Source organism: Tachypleus tridentatus, chromosome 7 (assembly GCF_004210375.1).
Source record: "Tachypleus tridentatus isolate NWPU-2018 chromosome 7, ASM421037v1, whole genome shotgun sequence".
Lineage (NCBI taxonomy): Eukaryota > Metazoa > Arthropoda > Merostomata > Xiphosura > Limulidae > Tachypleus > Tachypleus tridentatus.
In genome coordinates, this window is record NC_134831.1 from 51,832,860 (window position 1) to 51,849,663 (window position 16,804).

At 31.2% G+C, this 16,804-nt stretch overlaps 1 protein-coding gene and 1 long non-coding RNA gene across 2 annotated transcripts in view; both read right to left on the minus strand.

The window, feature by feature from the left end:
* Nucleotides 1-405: 405 nt before the first annotated feature.
* On the minus strand, nt 406-5,635 carry LOC143255645 (prolactin-releasing peptide receptor-like). Its single transcript, XM_076511628.1, has one exon. The coding sequence runs from the start codon at nt 5,526-5,528 to the stop codon at nt 4,260-4,262; it is 1,269 nt and encodes a 422-aa protein (XP_076367743.1). The 5' UTR covers nt 5,529-5,635; the 3' UTR covers nt 406-4,259.
* A 67-nt stretch (nt 5,636-5,702) lies between these two features.
* Nucleotides 5,703-16,804, minus strand: part of LOC143257994 (uncharacterized) — a 45,954-nt gene continuing 34,852 nt past the window's right edge. The window contains exons 2-3 of the long non-coding RNA XR_013032079.1: nt 7,938-8,023; nt 5,703-6,508 (exon numbers count right to left, since the gene is read on the minus strand). This is a non-coding gene — a long non-coding RNA (uncharacterized LOC143257994). The remainder of the gene's footprint in view (nt 6,509-7,937; nt 8,024-16,804) is intronic.

Here is a 16,804-nt window from a genome sequence, read left to right on the forward strand (position 1 = left end):
AGCTTTTCAATGATACGATATATTGTTATATAAACTATAATACAAAGAAACTATTAGTTGCAACAACACAAAATGACATCTTTATTTGATTGAAGTGTTAAATTTGGTTACAAAGAAACATAACTATTTCCTTTTCGAAATAAATGTCATACTGAAGGCTATAATCTTTTCATTTGGTTTCTTAGCTTTAAAGTTTAAACACAATTCACTAGTTTTTGTATTTTAGAAAGATAAGACTTACATTGTTTTTGAGATAAATGTTTATAGAAATCAAAAACTATATTAGTTGGGAAAAATATATATTGTTATTGTTTAGTATATAGCGTTTAACATTCAAAATGTATATATATAACTTACACATATATGTTAAACATAGAGTAGTCTATATAATTTTTCAGGTAACAAATAAGCAAAGAAGCCGCAACACAAATTCCACTTAGCAAGCACATTAACTGGCACTTCTAACAACGTAGCAATTTTCAGCTAGCATACAAACAAGCAAATCTCATTAGCACTAACTAGACTTTTGTCATTGAGTGTGAAAGTAATATCCAGTTAGATGTTACCTGATGTTTAAATAACATAAGCTACAGAATTACTTCTTATAGTAGCAGAATCCTCCAGCAACATTTTAATAGCGTATATACAAAATGTCCTCCACTGGAGTTTAGATTGATCAGCAACAGTAGGACTAATACCTAGTACGTTTTCATGAGTGTACAAACAAATGGGACCTTATAGCTGTCATTAAAGATAACAACAATACCTATCAAATTTTAAACGGAATACAATCAACCTTAACTTCAGTAATATCATTTGATCATCAGATTACAATAGCATGAAAAATAACCTTCCATAAGCGGTTGGATTTTTGGTAAGGAATTATATAACATTTTCGAAGTACTTCAGGTTTTTATTTGCTGGTAGATTTATTAAGAGTTTCTACTGACGAGAGGTTAAAATTCAGGTAGAAATAACCATAGATACTTTATAATGTGTTTTTTTTTAACGATAACAATAACTATTACTTATAAACAGACAATATTGAAGATACAGCACATTATCCATACTTTGGAGTTCATAGTAAGGATATCAACAACGTATAAGAAGTAACATAGAGACAAAAACATTTTACACATATTTTGGAGTTAATAGTAAGGATATCAACAATGTATAAGGAGTAACATACAAAAAGAAACACTTTACAGATACCTTCAAGTTGTCAGTAAGGGTATTAAGACCTTCTATCTATCTACAGTTTACAGCAGCCCAACATTTTAATTCAATATTTGGTATTTTATCATGACATTATACACGTAATTTTATGGGAACTATATACAGAAATGCGAGGCTAGTTCTTTAAGGATTAGTAGCCATTAAATGGATAATTACATTCCGAAGATACTGCCCAGCAGTACATTACTCTGCTTTTGCAGAGGTAAAATGTACAGATCTGACTAAATAGTCTTACTAATAAATTAAAAAGTGATTCTATCCACAAAAGTACATGTAGCCCCAAACTATCTCTCCAGAAGGCCGATTACAGGCTTTAACCTTTAGTATTTAAATTCTAAAACTCTTGTAAATTTATATATATATATATATAACAGTGGCAACTGTTTTAAACCTTACATATTTTGGAAATCTTAAAAATAGACATTCATGATTAAATATATATTTTTCTCCATTTTCTATCAGTATAATGAACTATATTTGGGGTAGCCAAAGTAAATGTAAAAACCAAGACGAACATATGCTTTGGATTTTACTACTTGATGTCGAATATAACATCTTGTGTAGGCAAGATTTTGTTTTGTTTTTCATGTCTTTTTGTGTTAGTAAAACTGTTAGTGGATCTACAAGGTCCTTTAATACAGCCTGCTAGTGAGAAAATATCATGTACTTTTGTGTCATAGAATCTTTCTTTAATGGAAATAGCATAATTCACACTTTTTCCTTACGTATACAAATTCAAAGTTTATCCTCGTGTTACACATTATAATAATTATTTTCACTTCTACGTTAATATCTAGATTCGCATAAGTCAGTACAATCAAAATAAAACTACATAAACGACATCACTTTTCAAAAACAAATAACATACAAACTAATAGATATTGGTATGACAAATCTCTTTTGATCTTCGAAGAAGACCTTGTGTTCCATCATGCGATGTAAATATGTGACATTTCTGGTTAAAGGAGAAAGAAAATATGTCCGTGCTTATTTATAAACTTGATGAGTTGTTAGGTTTTTCTTCAAATTTTACTCATCAAAATACAAAGAATCTCAACCTTCTTTATATATTTACAGGTGAACGCATCTTTGATTAACACAAGCACTTCAACAACCTTCACACAGTATTGCACTGTCTTGTTGATTTTTTTACCATTATTAATAAAAGAAATCGAAGTCATCACAATTGATTGGTTCGACGTTTTTGGTAGCAGGCCTTAATACACTCGTTTTTGTCAGTTACGTGTGGAAATGTCCAGCGAAGTCTCTTTCTATTTAATTTGTAAACAAACTTGTTTAGTTCTGTTGCTTATTCTATTCAACAAGGAGTGCTAAAGCAATCAGAAAATCGAAGTTTCTCCATATAGTAATTGGGTAATATCTTCATGAACATCAATCGGAAACAAATATCCTTACCAGTTAGCTACAACACATGATACTTTATTAGCATATTTAACAGATACGTTTCATCTTGCTTGTTAGTCGATACAACTTGATCAACAATATTTCCTTATAAAACAACATATTACATCCAGACTAATTAGTTGTCCTCAGATGATAATTTGTCACAAATCTGATTAGACACTTGTAAAATATTTCAACACTGATCACCTATAAGCAGTTGCACATGAATCTGAAAACAATTCTCATCAGATTAAGTTTTTACGAAATAAGATTACTAAATATGATGTGATCCTCTCACTTGAATATAGCAGCAATTTGATCAATCATAGGAGTTGGTTCTCACACGTTTGTTAGTAGTCGTCCTTCGTCCTTTCCACTTAGATGTTTTCGCATGTGGCTGTTTAACACGCTTATCATCAAGCGTCTTCACACGTGAATTATGGATATCTATATGAACTATGTTTTACTTTTCTCGTGTATATGTCAACAATGAGATCATTTGCCCTAGTGTTCACTATATATGAAAATCATACCAATTCTAATTCATGTTAATCGCAACAACCAATAGGTTAGTTCCTTCTAGCTTTCAGTTTTCATCACATTTGTAATTACTCATTATACAGAGTAATTTAGTTCTAAGGTATTGTTCTAACATATCCGTGTGTTAGACACAGAGAGCCCCTAAGGAAGAAAGTTGTGGTTTGCAAAATTACGTAACTGGTCAGGCTCAACAAAATGTTTATTCCAATAGCTTTTATTTCAACACATCAACGATTAAGGAAAGTCTATCGTAAATTATTGTGTGTGTGTGGGTGTGTTTATGTCTTAATCATCTGTTGTTTATTTTCCCACTGTTAAATAAAGCCAGATAAAAGTGGCTTCGTTATATGACTAAAACAATACTGACGGTTATTAGGATTAGAAAAGAAACATGAAATCCCACAGTTCCAAGAAAAGTTAACTTTCCACCTTGTAAAAATGTAGCACAAAAATCCTGTTACCTTATATTTTATTTTAGCTGGCCTCCTTTCAAAATTTAGGACTTTGAAAATTCTAAGGAAAATATTGAGACTTATTTTAAAACTGGAAGGTTAACAAACGATCACGAAATCGTTTTAAGCGACGATACATTTAGAAAAATCATTAAATTATAAATGATTTTGTGGATATTTTGTACATATTTTGTGTTGTAGGTTCTTAAAATTATGTCCATAGAGTTCTTTTAAAATTAACTGCTATGTACAGGCATGATCTAGCAATATACGATATACGGATTTTGTATTTTTTTAACTTTCTTAAAAAAGTTTATTAAATAAATTGTAGAGTACTTGCTTGTCATTAAAGACTAAAGATTAAAAAAGATGTTTTCTGTGCAAATGTGTGTGAGAAATAATTTAATATATTTGAATTAATTATATGAGTTTTTCTTCAAAGTTTACATAAAAGCTTTACAAATTTAACTCTTTTGAATTCAATATGACGCTAAGACGCTATCAGAAAGAATCATAATATAGAATTTCGTTTAATAATCTAGCATATGTTTCCATATAATGGATTTTATTCTATACGTATAAGCTCTTCATGTATCTTCACCTAGTTTTAATTCACCATCTGTAAAATTAGACAACGTATGGTTGATTGTTTCCAACTTGTAGGCAAACTGTATCTGTCTCTATAACCCATTTAGCTGAGGGTACAGTGTCTTGAGGACTTTTATTATTCCTCTGGCTTGCTGCTTGTGGTAGCAAGCTCTCTCGCAGGTTCTCATGGCCGTTACAAGCTCTCTCATGTTTGCTGCTGTTGGTCATTCCCGTGGCAGCTGACTGCAGAAGGAAACACGGTAATACTGTTTTGAATTCCTTCCTGAAATTTTCGTTCAACCACGCGTATAAGAAAGGATTGTAGCACGTGGAACTCATTGCGGCAGCGTGACACAGAAAGTAAAAAGTGTTCATATACTCCCAATTCATAGCAGGAATATAGAAATCTCCCACCAGATTGAAGATGTTCAGGGGCAGCCAAGATACTCCAAATACAATCACCATTGCTATCAACATCCGGTTAGTTCTTCTAGTCCGTTCTCGTTCTTGTTCTTCCTTCTTTACTGACTTGGTTCCTGGCTTCGATCGAGCTCGACGTCTCAGTTTGACACAGACTGTAATATAGCAGAAACTGATGATGATAAACGGTACAACAAACTGTAGCACCGAAGTGCACAGCCCGAAGACTCGCCGACTAGCTTCTTGAGGCCATCCTTCATCACAGTAAAATATGTCGTTATCTTTAAATAGCTTCATTAAGATTCCGTAGGGTAAGGTCAGTAAACAAGCCATAGTCCAGATGAGAATAATCACCATGATACAGCAGCTTATCTTCAACCGCTGCTTAAATGGATAAATTATGACGAAGAAGCGATCAATGGCAATGGACATTAGAGTAAAGGCCGAAATATAGACGCTGACACCTTGAGCATATGGCACAAGGTGACACAGGACACGGCCAAATACCCACTTTCGAAGGAAGATGTATAGAGGAGGAAAGGGTACAGCAAAAGTACATAGTAAAATGTCAGATAAAGCCAGGTTGGTGATGAAGTAGTTGGTAACAGTTTGCATTGATTTGTTACGGAAAACTACGTAACATACCAACACATTACCACATATCCCGAGCACAAAAATAATTATATACAAGCATGAAAAGAAGGCCCGCATAGCTGGCGTGTTTGTAAAGTCTTCCAAAATACTGTATTCATCTGCGATGGTTAAGTTATCTCCAGTTGAATTTAGTGACAAATCTTGACAGGTTTGATTTTCTAAGGAAATATTTCCTATCAAATCACTTGTGTTGTTTGCCAAAAATACAAATGAGTTGCTATTTGCATACTCCATTTTCTTTGTTTTTATATCCGTATTTTTCAAATATCCTTTGTTGTTATTACTATTATTTTTACTAAAAGTAAACTTAGTTGTTTATCCTTAAAAGTTTAGAACTACATTTAAGTTTTACAACGTTTTTGATATATTATGCATATGAATTTAAATTGATATTTGAGTTACAGCAATGTTATCTCAATCATAATTATTAATTCAGAGCTTCTACAGAAATACGTATTTTAGAATTTGAGAAGGAATCTAGAATCATTTTGAATGATTAGATACTCCAAAAAATAAAATCTTAGCAAAAGCAATTTTTTTCTCTAATGTTTCACATCACCAAGACGACGAGTTAATATAAGCTAAATATTTGTTGTGAACACTTTAACTTAACCAGTACGAATGTCAATTAACAGTCTGATATTTTAACCTAATATTATTTTTTTAATCTATATCATTTAAACAACGCAAATGTCGATCAAAAATAAACCATTTCTTCTAAATGGTTTGCGTTATTCGTAGAGGAGACTTGTAAAGAATGTTTGACATCAATTAATATTCACTGTGTTCTTATAAAGAACATACCTTTTTTACCCTTTTTCCATTAAAATTATTAATTAAGAACGAAATATTCTCTATAAGTATGCTTTCTTAAACACCACTAACGTTGTTTTTCAAATGTCTGAAAATTAATTAGTAGCACAATATATTTTCTAGATGTTCGGGTTGTAATCAGAAACAAATTAAATCTTCTAGATGTAGTACTGACGTCATTTAGTAGCAAAATTGTCTCTACAAGATATTTTGCTGGTGATCATAAGCCGGATAATTATTCTAGATGTTTTAGTTGGTTTTTCTTTCAGAGACAGAAAATCACATTTCAGAATTAGTTCTTTTCACCAGAAAGAATGGGCTTTATAAACAAGTGAATGTACTAATGTCAGAATGCTCAGTTTCACTTAATCAGAAGTGACTTACAGTTGATACTCTTGGAGCTGTAATAAATAAAACAAATGTTTAGTTCACATCAAACTTTCTTCCATTAAGAAATTAAATCAATCAACATAAAGGTAAGCCGATAAGACATGTTATGTTTTGTACTTCAAATTCATTTTTCTTTATTTATACATAACACACAAATTAATAAATATTTTTTTCGCATTTTCTTACTTAATCCAAGCGCCATCCATTACATAATTAATGAATCATTAAGTTTTAATATTTTTAGAGGCTTAAAAATAATTAACTTATTTCTCACACAAAACCAGAAAAACAACCTTAATTATTTCTTAACATTTTACAGATAATTATCCTTCACACTATAAACTTATTGTAGCTGGAAATTTGTTTGCGAACTAATAAAAATATTCAACACTACTACGACAGCATTCTTCGAGAACTTATAACTTTTGGAAATATCTTACTCGTAAGCACCTCTTTACCTATGTTGCCATTGCTTATATGACTTATTAAATAATGTTGCAATTACTTATAACAACAGTTTCATGTTGCTAGTACTTCTCTTCCAATATCTAAATGGGATAACGCGCTCTGAATGTAAGTCTAGTGGTTCTTTGTCTGCTATTGCCGCTCGAACGCACCTTACTCTTTGGATCCTTGGGTACGCTATAAAAAGTATTAGTCAAATCTCACCATTCAGACAGACAATACAAGTCTAAGTGTTGGCGGTGAGCGCTTATGATTAGCTGGCTTGTTTTAAGATTGGCAGTTCAAAACTAGTGACACTTGCGTAGAAATGACAAAAACAAACAAAATCAACTAGAGATAATTTTATGAAATGCATTATACATTAACTTAAGGATATATACAATTAAGATTTTAATAATAAAGTGTGTAACACATTTGAAACTGGTATATATGCATATGTCAAAGTATTTACAATGTTGATTTTTTGTGATACCTGATAGAATGTGAAAAAATGTCCAATTTTTACTACGTCCAGGTGCAGTAATCAAGTTGACATTAAAGTTAATAGCTTCTTTCAAGAACTATGACAATCATAAACGAACCCAAAACGTTTCGTGTGTAAGTGGCTCATTCATAGCTCGTAATCATCATACGACTGGAAAATGCTACAATCTGAAACAATTCCTTCAGGATGTTTTCATAAGTGACACTATGTGGAAAGAGAATTGACAACAGCTAATGGTACCGATCAGCTGAAGTATCTATCGAGATATAAGAGGCTACCACATTCCCTGGAAACTAAAAGCGTTCCATAGAAAACATAAAAGCTATACAACTGTGTTTTATTGTTTCCTTCTACTGTTCATTTTAAATTTTATTTTAGAAACCTGAAATAAAGCTTGTATGACTGGTATTTCTACTTAATCAAAAAATACAATTTGCGAAACTAAGTAGTTGGAAAAACTATTTTGTGTGTAGAAACTAACAGATAATTACCTTTCCTCTTCATCACCAAACTCCTCTGTAATCTGGAATACCTTGATGGACTTCGTAGTTTTAATTAAGGTTGCTTACCAAAACTCCTTTTGGGAGAAAAGAAAGATATCTCACAATAAACGTCTGTGATAAAAAAAAGGTTTTGTTTGAGTACATTTTTTCAGCACATGGTTACCAAACAATGTGTGTGTGCTTACTTCAAGCTATAACTTAATTTTTCTTAAATGATTGATAATTTATATTGTATATATGTATATATATATTAGAGTCATTGTTACGGTTTCTGATTTATTCATTTTAAGACACGAACACTTTCATGAAACTATAAATAGTTACTTACGAGGCATATGCATCCAGTACTTATGACTTTTTGAATTAGGTTACTCGTATACTTATAATGACCTCTTGACCTACGTTCTCCTTTCTTAAATGGTCTAATAAACAATGTTGTCAGTACTTATAATAATTTATTGACCTCTTTTCTCTGTAAAAGTAAATTTACTAATATATTTTTTACATTTGTGACTTGTTCATCCGACATCATTAGAAATACATACTAATAAAATAATACTAAATAAATGTTCACAAACCAACAAATTCATCTAAGAGCATTTTCTATTAAAAGCTAGTAATCTTTGATGGCAGATTTATCATAAATATTAACAAACAATTGTTCACTCCTTCGACTTTTAGAAAATTACAAAAACACATTAAATAGGGAAATTGTCTCTAAACCATTTTACTTCACAATTTTGTGAAGATAACAACACCTAGCAGTTTTCTGGTGCAATTTGTTAGAAATTACATTCCTCACAAGTACATATCAGAGTTAGCCTCATGACGTTTGGTTTGATTTTTTCTCTAGGATAAGTGCATTAAAAGCCAAAGCAAGTAAAGTCTACCTCTGTAGTTCTCTGGAGAAACAGCATCTAACTTTGTCCTTGTTTACTGATCATATGTTTATTTTGTGTGATGAAAGCTTTCATTTTGTTTTCATTTACAATCTGATAAGATGTCATTGTAGAACCAAATTCAAAGTAGATTTGTAAACTAATATGTTCTCCCAGTGCTGCTCTGTACATGTTATATTCTCTGTAGAATGTATCACATCTTGTCAAATTTTAAGAGAATCTGCAACATCATGAAACAAGCTGGATTTTCCAGAATTCTTTATCAAAAACTGAATGTATTCTTTCATCTAAATGCTTAGTTTTTCTATACTTTACTATAAACAATAGAGTTTATGTTTAAAAATCAATCTTAACGTGTGAATTTATTGTTAAATTAATTATGTTTATAAGAGTCTTGCTATTTTACAAACATTTTTGACCAATTAATTTATATCTGTCGATCACAAATACTAAAAGATTGTGATCATTAATACTGGTGAAATTGTGTTTTACATAATTAAGTCTTAACACATGATTAATTTACAGATCGTTTAAGTTAAATACAACATTAATGAATTTCAGGTCATGTTTATTAAAAAGAAAACATGTAACTTAACAGTGTGACTGAGTTCTACAATTCATTTCCAGTGGCAAATTAATTAGTTTTCAAACTATTATGTTATGAGCAAAAGTGATAATATTTTATTTCATGGATCAAAAAGCCACAACAGTAACTGGAGAAATTTGTATGATTTATATTTTGGGTTTTATATCTAACACTTATCTGTTTATGAGAATTTATAAAATATGATGCATTAACTCACACTTATTAAAAAAAGTTATGTTCAGGGTTTGGTTGACTAAAATCTTCATAAAACAAAAAGAGACTTATTTTATCAAAGTGTTCAAAAATGTACATACTAACCTAATGTTTAGTTATTGGAAGGTCTAATCAGAAGAATACCAAGAAATAGTAAATCATATTGTTTGATTAAATATTATCGTAAATATCTGCTTATAAGATAAATCACAATCAAAACAATATCAAAAACAAAATCAGATGATTTATTTATCTGAGAAATTTACTAACTTCAAAGGTATGGTTTAAAACTTTAGATCGAGGAATTAAGTTTGTTGTTATAGTCCAACAGTTGTTATAGGAAAGACGTTAACTACCGATAGTTTTTAAGACGTTCCTCTCAATTTGTTTATTGCAACTCATAAGAAGAGTGTATAAAAAGGTGCTTCAGATCTATATTTTGTCCCCCACAAGCTGCTTTCCAATACAGTTTTCGTTCAGTAGTAGAACTCATAAGATTGGCTTGGCAATGAGAGACAAAATATTCAATGAGGCGTCATGAATATATGTAAAGTTTAATACTTAAAAGGTTACGCTAAAATACCATAGAACTATTAAAAAAACACCAAGAAACCCTAAAGTTGCTATAAAAACAAGTTAACTAAAGATGTTTCCCCACTTTCCTTTTATTTTGTCCACTGTAACTCAAAATTAATATTTATATATTTCATGTTAACAGTAATAACAAGCTAAGTCACGGCTTATATAAAGCCAAAAACACTTCAGAACTACAAAACTTTATCCAAGAGAGTATACGAAATTTAATTTAAGTCTTAGAGCTCTGGAAAAAAAAAACTAGTATTATTCCCTCGATTCTCTATTCCAGTTAAAGGAAGCAAAGGTATTTACATAGTAAAATAATTTATTGGCACTACTGAATAATTTAAAAGGTATGATAGGTTCTTTTATATTATCATCATAATTACATTATAGACTTGAAGTTCAATGAACAGTTGATTTGTTCATGTCTGTTGTATATAATTTACTTCGAATTATAGTTGATACCTTTTTATTTTGCTAAAATAGTGAATTTCTGTATTTTTATTTAAAATAGATAAAACCTGTGTTCTACAATAATCATTATGAACAGTTCGTGCTAGGCTAGTTAAAACAAATAATAAGTGTAAAATCACGTTTACCTTTAATTACTAAGATGATCATCACGGAAGTCATGCAGTAGAATTTCTCAAAATTCAGTTCTGTTGACATATTCCAACTGTACAACTTTGTTATCCCAGAGTATAACTAAAGTTTTGTAAATTTTCGATAACAGTGAAGAGCTCGGCTAAAATGAAGTTGCTAATAGTTTACATTTATGATGCGCACGTGATTTAAATTAATGAAGAGAGGATTATTTGTTTTATGTTTCGCGCAATGCTACTCGAGGGCTATTTGCGCTTGTCGTCCATAATTTGGCAATGATAAACAAGAAGGAAGAAAACTGGTTAGCACTGCTCATTACCAACTATCGGTCTACTCTTTTACCAATGAATAGTAGGATTAATCTTCAAGTTATAACGCCCGTACTGTTAAAAATGTAGCGCATGTTCGGTGACGAGGATTTGAACATAGATTCGAGCGCTCTAGCTACCAAGCATGTCTACATGAAGAATGAAGGAAACCTTCAGTCTAATAAAAAGCTCCTGTTAATTAGATTAGTATTGGGTATAACTAAATATTCTGTATTGTATTCAACAAATAAGCGTTACAATGATATATCTTGTTTCACAGTGATCTATAACTTCAATATCGTGATTGTGGGGGTAAGTGCAGTTGATTTTTGTTCCATACTTTTGTGATTATTGAAAGACCATATACTACTCTTAATGAAGTCTCAGTCTTCCAGCGTTGTAAGTCATGCGTCAGAAGACTGTAATATTGTGATGAACTTAATAAAACTGTTGGTCCAGAACGCAATAAATTACGGGTTAATGAAAGTCTGAATATATATAAGATTTCTATAAAATAGACACTTTTGTAAAACCTCGGGTATTAATAACTTGGTTAACAACACAGTTAAAAGAACGAGAACAAAATACGAAGTTTCTAACAAAATACTGTTTTGTATAATGACTAAAACTCTCACGATAATACGTGGGAGTGTAACGTATACTTATTCCCGCATCTCATAAATAGTTTAGACAAGTGCATGTTTTAATTGATATATGATTATTTTCTTTGTTTGTTTTGAGGTATTGAGTATTTATTACAAGAAACATGACAACGTTGCAACTCGCACTTACTGTCTTCGTAAAATGTAACCAGTATGGAAAAAGACCAGAGACTACTCGTTCTGCTTGAGACTTCATCTTGTAGCAAGTCACGGAAAGCTCGTGCTAACACAAATTTATTGTAATAAAAAATTAATGCCCTCAGATATTCGTTTTGAAGGTTGATTTTTCATTATAACATGAAAACCTACGCGGTGATTAAGCATAAAACATAGGACATAATTAACACCACATTATGCATTTGTTCGTACATGAAACAGGTATTCTATAGTAAGAGGTGGTCTTCACGTAAGGAATACAATGATGATGTGGAGAGATTACAGCAACATGTATAACTATCTCTCTCATTACACCTGGATTGTAACTTCTGTTGTTACGGACAGTAACAAACACTGGAATGTAGGCAATGTCTATATGCAGACTCATTTCCAATGATGCAGCAGTTAATCAAGTGCATATTGATAAGCAGTGTCTGAGGGTAAATAGCTACACAGTATCTATTGGTTAATAACTAAAATGAAATACGCAGTACCTTTTCATAAATATACAGTATCTATTTATAAATAAGAGTATAAAAATACGTAGTGTTAATTACTTTTTGGAAATGCTAATATAAAATTCAGTTGGAAAACCTGACAAAAATGTGAAAGTTTTCGAGTAGTTTTAAAGAGTTATTGTGTAATCAGTAATATTTTAACCTCTTTCCTCTATTGTAAACGTGCGTAATCTGTACAAAATTCTCATTAGAAATACCGACATTTTATGAATGAGAATGAAACATCGGAAAGTTTGAACATCGCACAGCTGTTGACTCATTTTGTAACTTGTTAAGACTGGGAATTTAGTATATACACTCAGCTGCTGACTCATTTGATGGTTTGGGTAATTTCTGGTAAATTAAAGTACCAAAAGTTATTGTCTACAAATTAAAATAAAACGAATGAATTGAAATAAATTTATTGGATAAAACACAAAAGAGTTGAGTGAGCTATTCTGATAGAGTAATAAAAAACATCAGGTAAAAAGTTTTATTTTACAATTTAAGATTCCTCAACAGGATTGAATATCAATTATAATTTTAAAGGCTTACAGGTAATTATTTACAAGTAATAATTCTCAACCTCAAATATTCATGCAAGTCAGTAGACGTAAATTATTATTATAGGAGACCATCACTCTATAAAATGTTACAAGGATATAACGTGCAAACGATGACTATTTTGGCTTTATGATTTTTTTTTTCAATTCTATTTTACCATATTAAGGCCGTCAACTTAATCGAAAAGCACCCAAAGCCTGAAAATAAAAAAATAAAAAAAACTCATTAGCTGTGCTTTCAAGAGATTATTTAGAAACGGAAATTGCTTTGTTCTGGTCTTAAGTTTTCAATTTAGCATTCACCAAAACGTATGCAAGATTTCTGCTCGAACACAGGACTGATTATACATCTTTTTCCCTAATGTGGTATCAGTTTGTTCTGAAAGTGATTGCGTCCATGAAAATTATCAGAAAAATCTGATCGATGTTGAAACAAAATACTGAAAACAAATTGGTTCTTTGTGCGTAAAAGGTATTTTGTCAGATAATTGTTGAAACAAGTTTTTAAGTCCCATTACTAAGGTTTTATTGCAAACAAATGATTTTAAGATAGTGTTAAATCTCTGTTTATTATTTAGTTTCTTTTCTTTATGTAAATTATATGCTTCTAACAGATAAAGGCCCGGTATGGCCAGGTGGTTAAGGCATTCGACTTGTAATCCGAGGGCCACGGTTTTGAATCTCTGTTACACCAAACATACTGGCCCTTATAGCCGTGGGGCGTTATAATGTTACGATCAATCCCACTATTCGTTTGTAAAAGAGTATTCCAAGAGTTGGCGGTGGGTGGTGATGACTAGCTGCCTTCTCTCTAGTCTGACACTGCTAAATTAAGAACGGCTAGCGCAGATAGCTCTTGTGTAGCTTTGCGCGAAATGCAAAACAAACCAAACCAATCTAACAGATAAAAAGATAGTAGTATCATAACTTATAAATATCAAGCATGCCCCCACAGGCACAGCGATATGTTTGCGGACTTACAACTCTAATAACCGAGTTTCGATATTCGTAGTGGGCAGAGCACATATATCCTTTTGTGTAACTTTATATTTAACAAACACCAACATCAAGCCCATTGTCGAAAGTTACTATAATATTACACCTGCTGGGGCTAAGAACTACTCAATCGATGAGGCTCGGCATGGCTAGGAGGGTTAAGGCGTTCGACTCGTAATCTGAGGGTTGCGATTTCGAATCCCCATCGCACCAAACATGCTCGCCCTTTCAACCGTGAGGGCGTTATAGGGTTACGGTCAATCCCACTATTCGCTGGTAAAAGAGTAGTCTTACACTGCAAAATCAGAGACGGCTAGCGCAGATAGCCCTCGTGTAGCTTTGCGCGATATTCAAAAAACAAACAATTCATCGATGGATCAGTGGTAAATTTCTCAATTTACGAACCTAAAATCCGGGGTTCTATTTTTTACGGTGAATAAAGCTCAATGTGTAGTTTTGCGTTAAAATAAACAATCCATTAACATTTTCTTTTTAAAATGGTATTTCTTAAAAATATATATTAGTGAAAAAACTATATTTTCAGTTCCATTATTCAAATAAGCAGTGTAAATCAATTACCCATTTGCATTCTGTTTAGTTATTTATATTTTTTTCGTGGTGATGTATATAATTTTATATAATGTTTTGCGCCTTCCAAATGTTTAATTGCAAATTCTACTGGTTCCATTATATTTGTCTTGCAGAGCGTTGGGAAAAGTGTACTACCTAGATTTAAGTAAACACAAGTATTGGTCAGTTTATTTAAAATGAAACCACATAAGTACATCTGTGTGGTTCATACATACAGTTACGTAGCGTTGACATAGATATAACACATATCACTTACATTATTTAAGTATAGTACAATTTACCCGACGGCAATTTGTAATAACCCATATTAAAACTTTAAGTAAATTACCTCAATATGAACAAACACATGTTGATATTTAAGATTATATATATATATATATGTATTAAGTCTGTTTTTTGCACAACCTAAGTGATTTTATTTAATATTTAAATACATATCATAGGTAAAAGAAAGCGAAAGTAATAATATCATTTAGTTAAGCTACTGGTTTCTTTCTTTGCTTTGCCTGACTATTATCTCAAGTACAACACGTATTCACATTTAATTAGATTAGCTTGTACAGAACAAACGTAGCTTGTGTAGTTGGTATACACCCACACACGAGCATGTATTTACTCTTGTACAATAGCATCTCCCGTATTCAGCAAAGCTGGGCTGCTTAGAGCTGACATCGTCTGTAAGCATGGTCCTCAGTTGTTCATTATTTAGCTTTGTTTTGTTTTTTATGTAAGTCGAAACTTATTCTTATTCGATACATAACACACTGCCATTCATCTTTATGCAAAAAAAAAGAAGTAATCTACATTCAAAACCAGCTCTGTTTAAGCCAATTTATTAGATACTTACAAAATAAGATATAGCATATTCGTGTGTATATATATTGAGTATGAAATTACTAAGTAAGATTGTTGAAGAGAAATATTTGACGCTGTTTTCTTCTTGATATTACTGTCAGTTTAATGAGACAACTCTCAACCAACCAACTGTTTTGAGCATAGATTGAAGTTATATTGTGGTAAAAATGAATATCAAAATTTAGTGCCCCATTAATTCTAGACATTTCAAGCGAAAATGATAAACAAAGGTTTAGTATTTTCTTGTTGATTACAAATGCCCACTAAACACAAAATGATGTGATTAAAGCTATTGCAAGTACTATATTGATATAATGGGATGAAATATTATATTCATGAAAAATATTATTAATTTAAATTAACATTATATATTTTATATTATGAACTAATTTTAAAATTCAAATTGTTTTTTCTTGATGAATATTAGCGCCCGAGAAAAAAGTTTATGATTATATACTTTTAAATAATCTCAAAAGATAATTACCGTAGTTGCCAACAGTAATATAAGTGTAATGTTTTTTTAAAAACAAGTTTTGTAGCAGTTTTCAGCAAAATCAAATTTGTTTTTCAATACCTCTTGTTGTAGCAAAATAACAACTATCTAACTGTTTTCACGAAAAAATTATGTCACTGTCTTGTTCATAACTAGTTTACTATAGAAGGCTGTGTAAAAATATAGGCATGATGTGGACTTAAACTGAACAAAACCTTCCGCCAGGTTATATAAATTACTTATTTACTCTTCCTCTATCTTAGTGAGTTTAAGCTCTATATACCTGTAGGATGATAATATATTTTTCATATTCAAACAGAGCTAACATTCAAATTGTAGGTTTTAACTGGCAGCACTATATCCTAACTAAAACTTTCACGTAAACTACGATCCAAATAACTCGTTATTTTCAAAACAAAAGAGCTTTATCTCTTAGATCAATAGTTCAAATACATAAAACCAAAATATCCTGAAGAGAAGGATCGAAACATAGACATTTTATGGCCTCTTCTAGAAACTGCTGTGATAGGTAGCAAATATAAGTTATGATTTGCACCACTACAACATTTTCTTACTTTTCAACATTTCAACCAATTCTTGCTTTGGTGTCCAACACTACAGTGTTTTATACTCCAACTGTTTATTCAATACATTCCTTTCTTTCCAATACAGTAATATTTGTTTTACATTCCAACTGTGTAATCAATACCTTCCTTGGTTTCTAGAACAGCAGTATTTGTTTTATACTCCAACTGTGTAATCAATACCTTCCTTGGTTTCTAGAACAGCAGTATTTGTTTTATACTCCAAATGTTTAATCAATACCTTCCTTGGTTTCTAGTACAACAATATTT

Bases quoted from the DNA above. Each gene is read 5' to 3' on its own strand.
- LOC143255645 (XM_076511628.1), bottom strand. From the start codon at position 5,528: ATGGAGTATGCAAATAGCAACTCATTTGTATTTTTGGCAAACAACACA.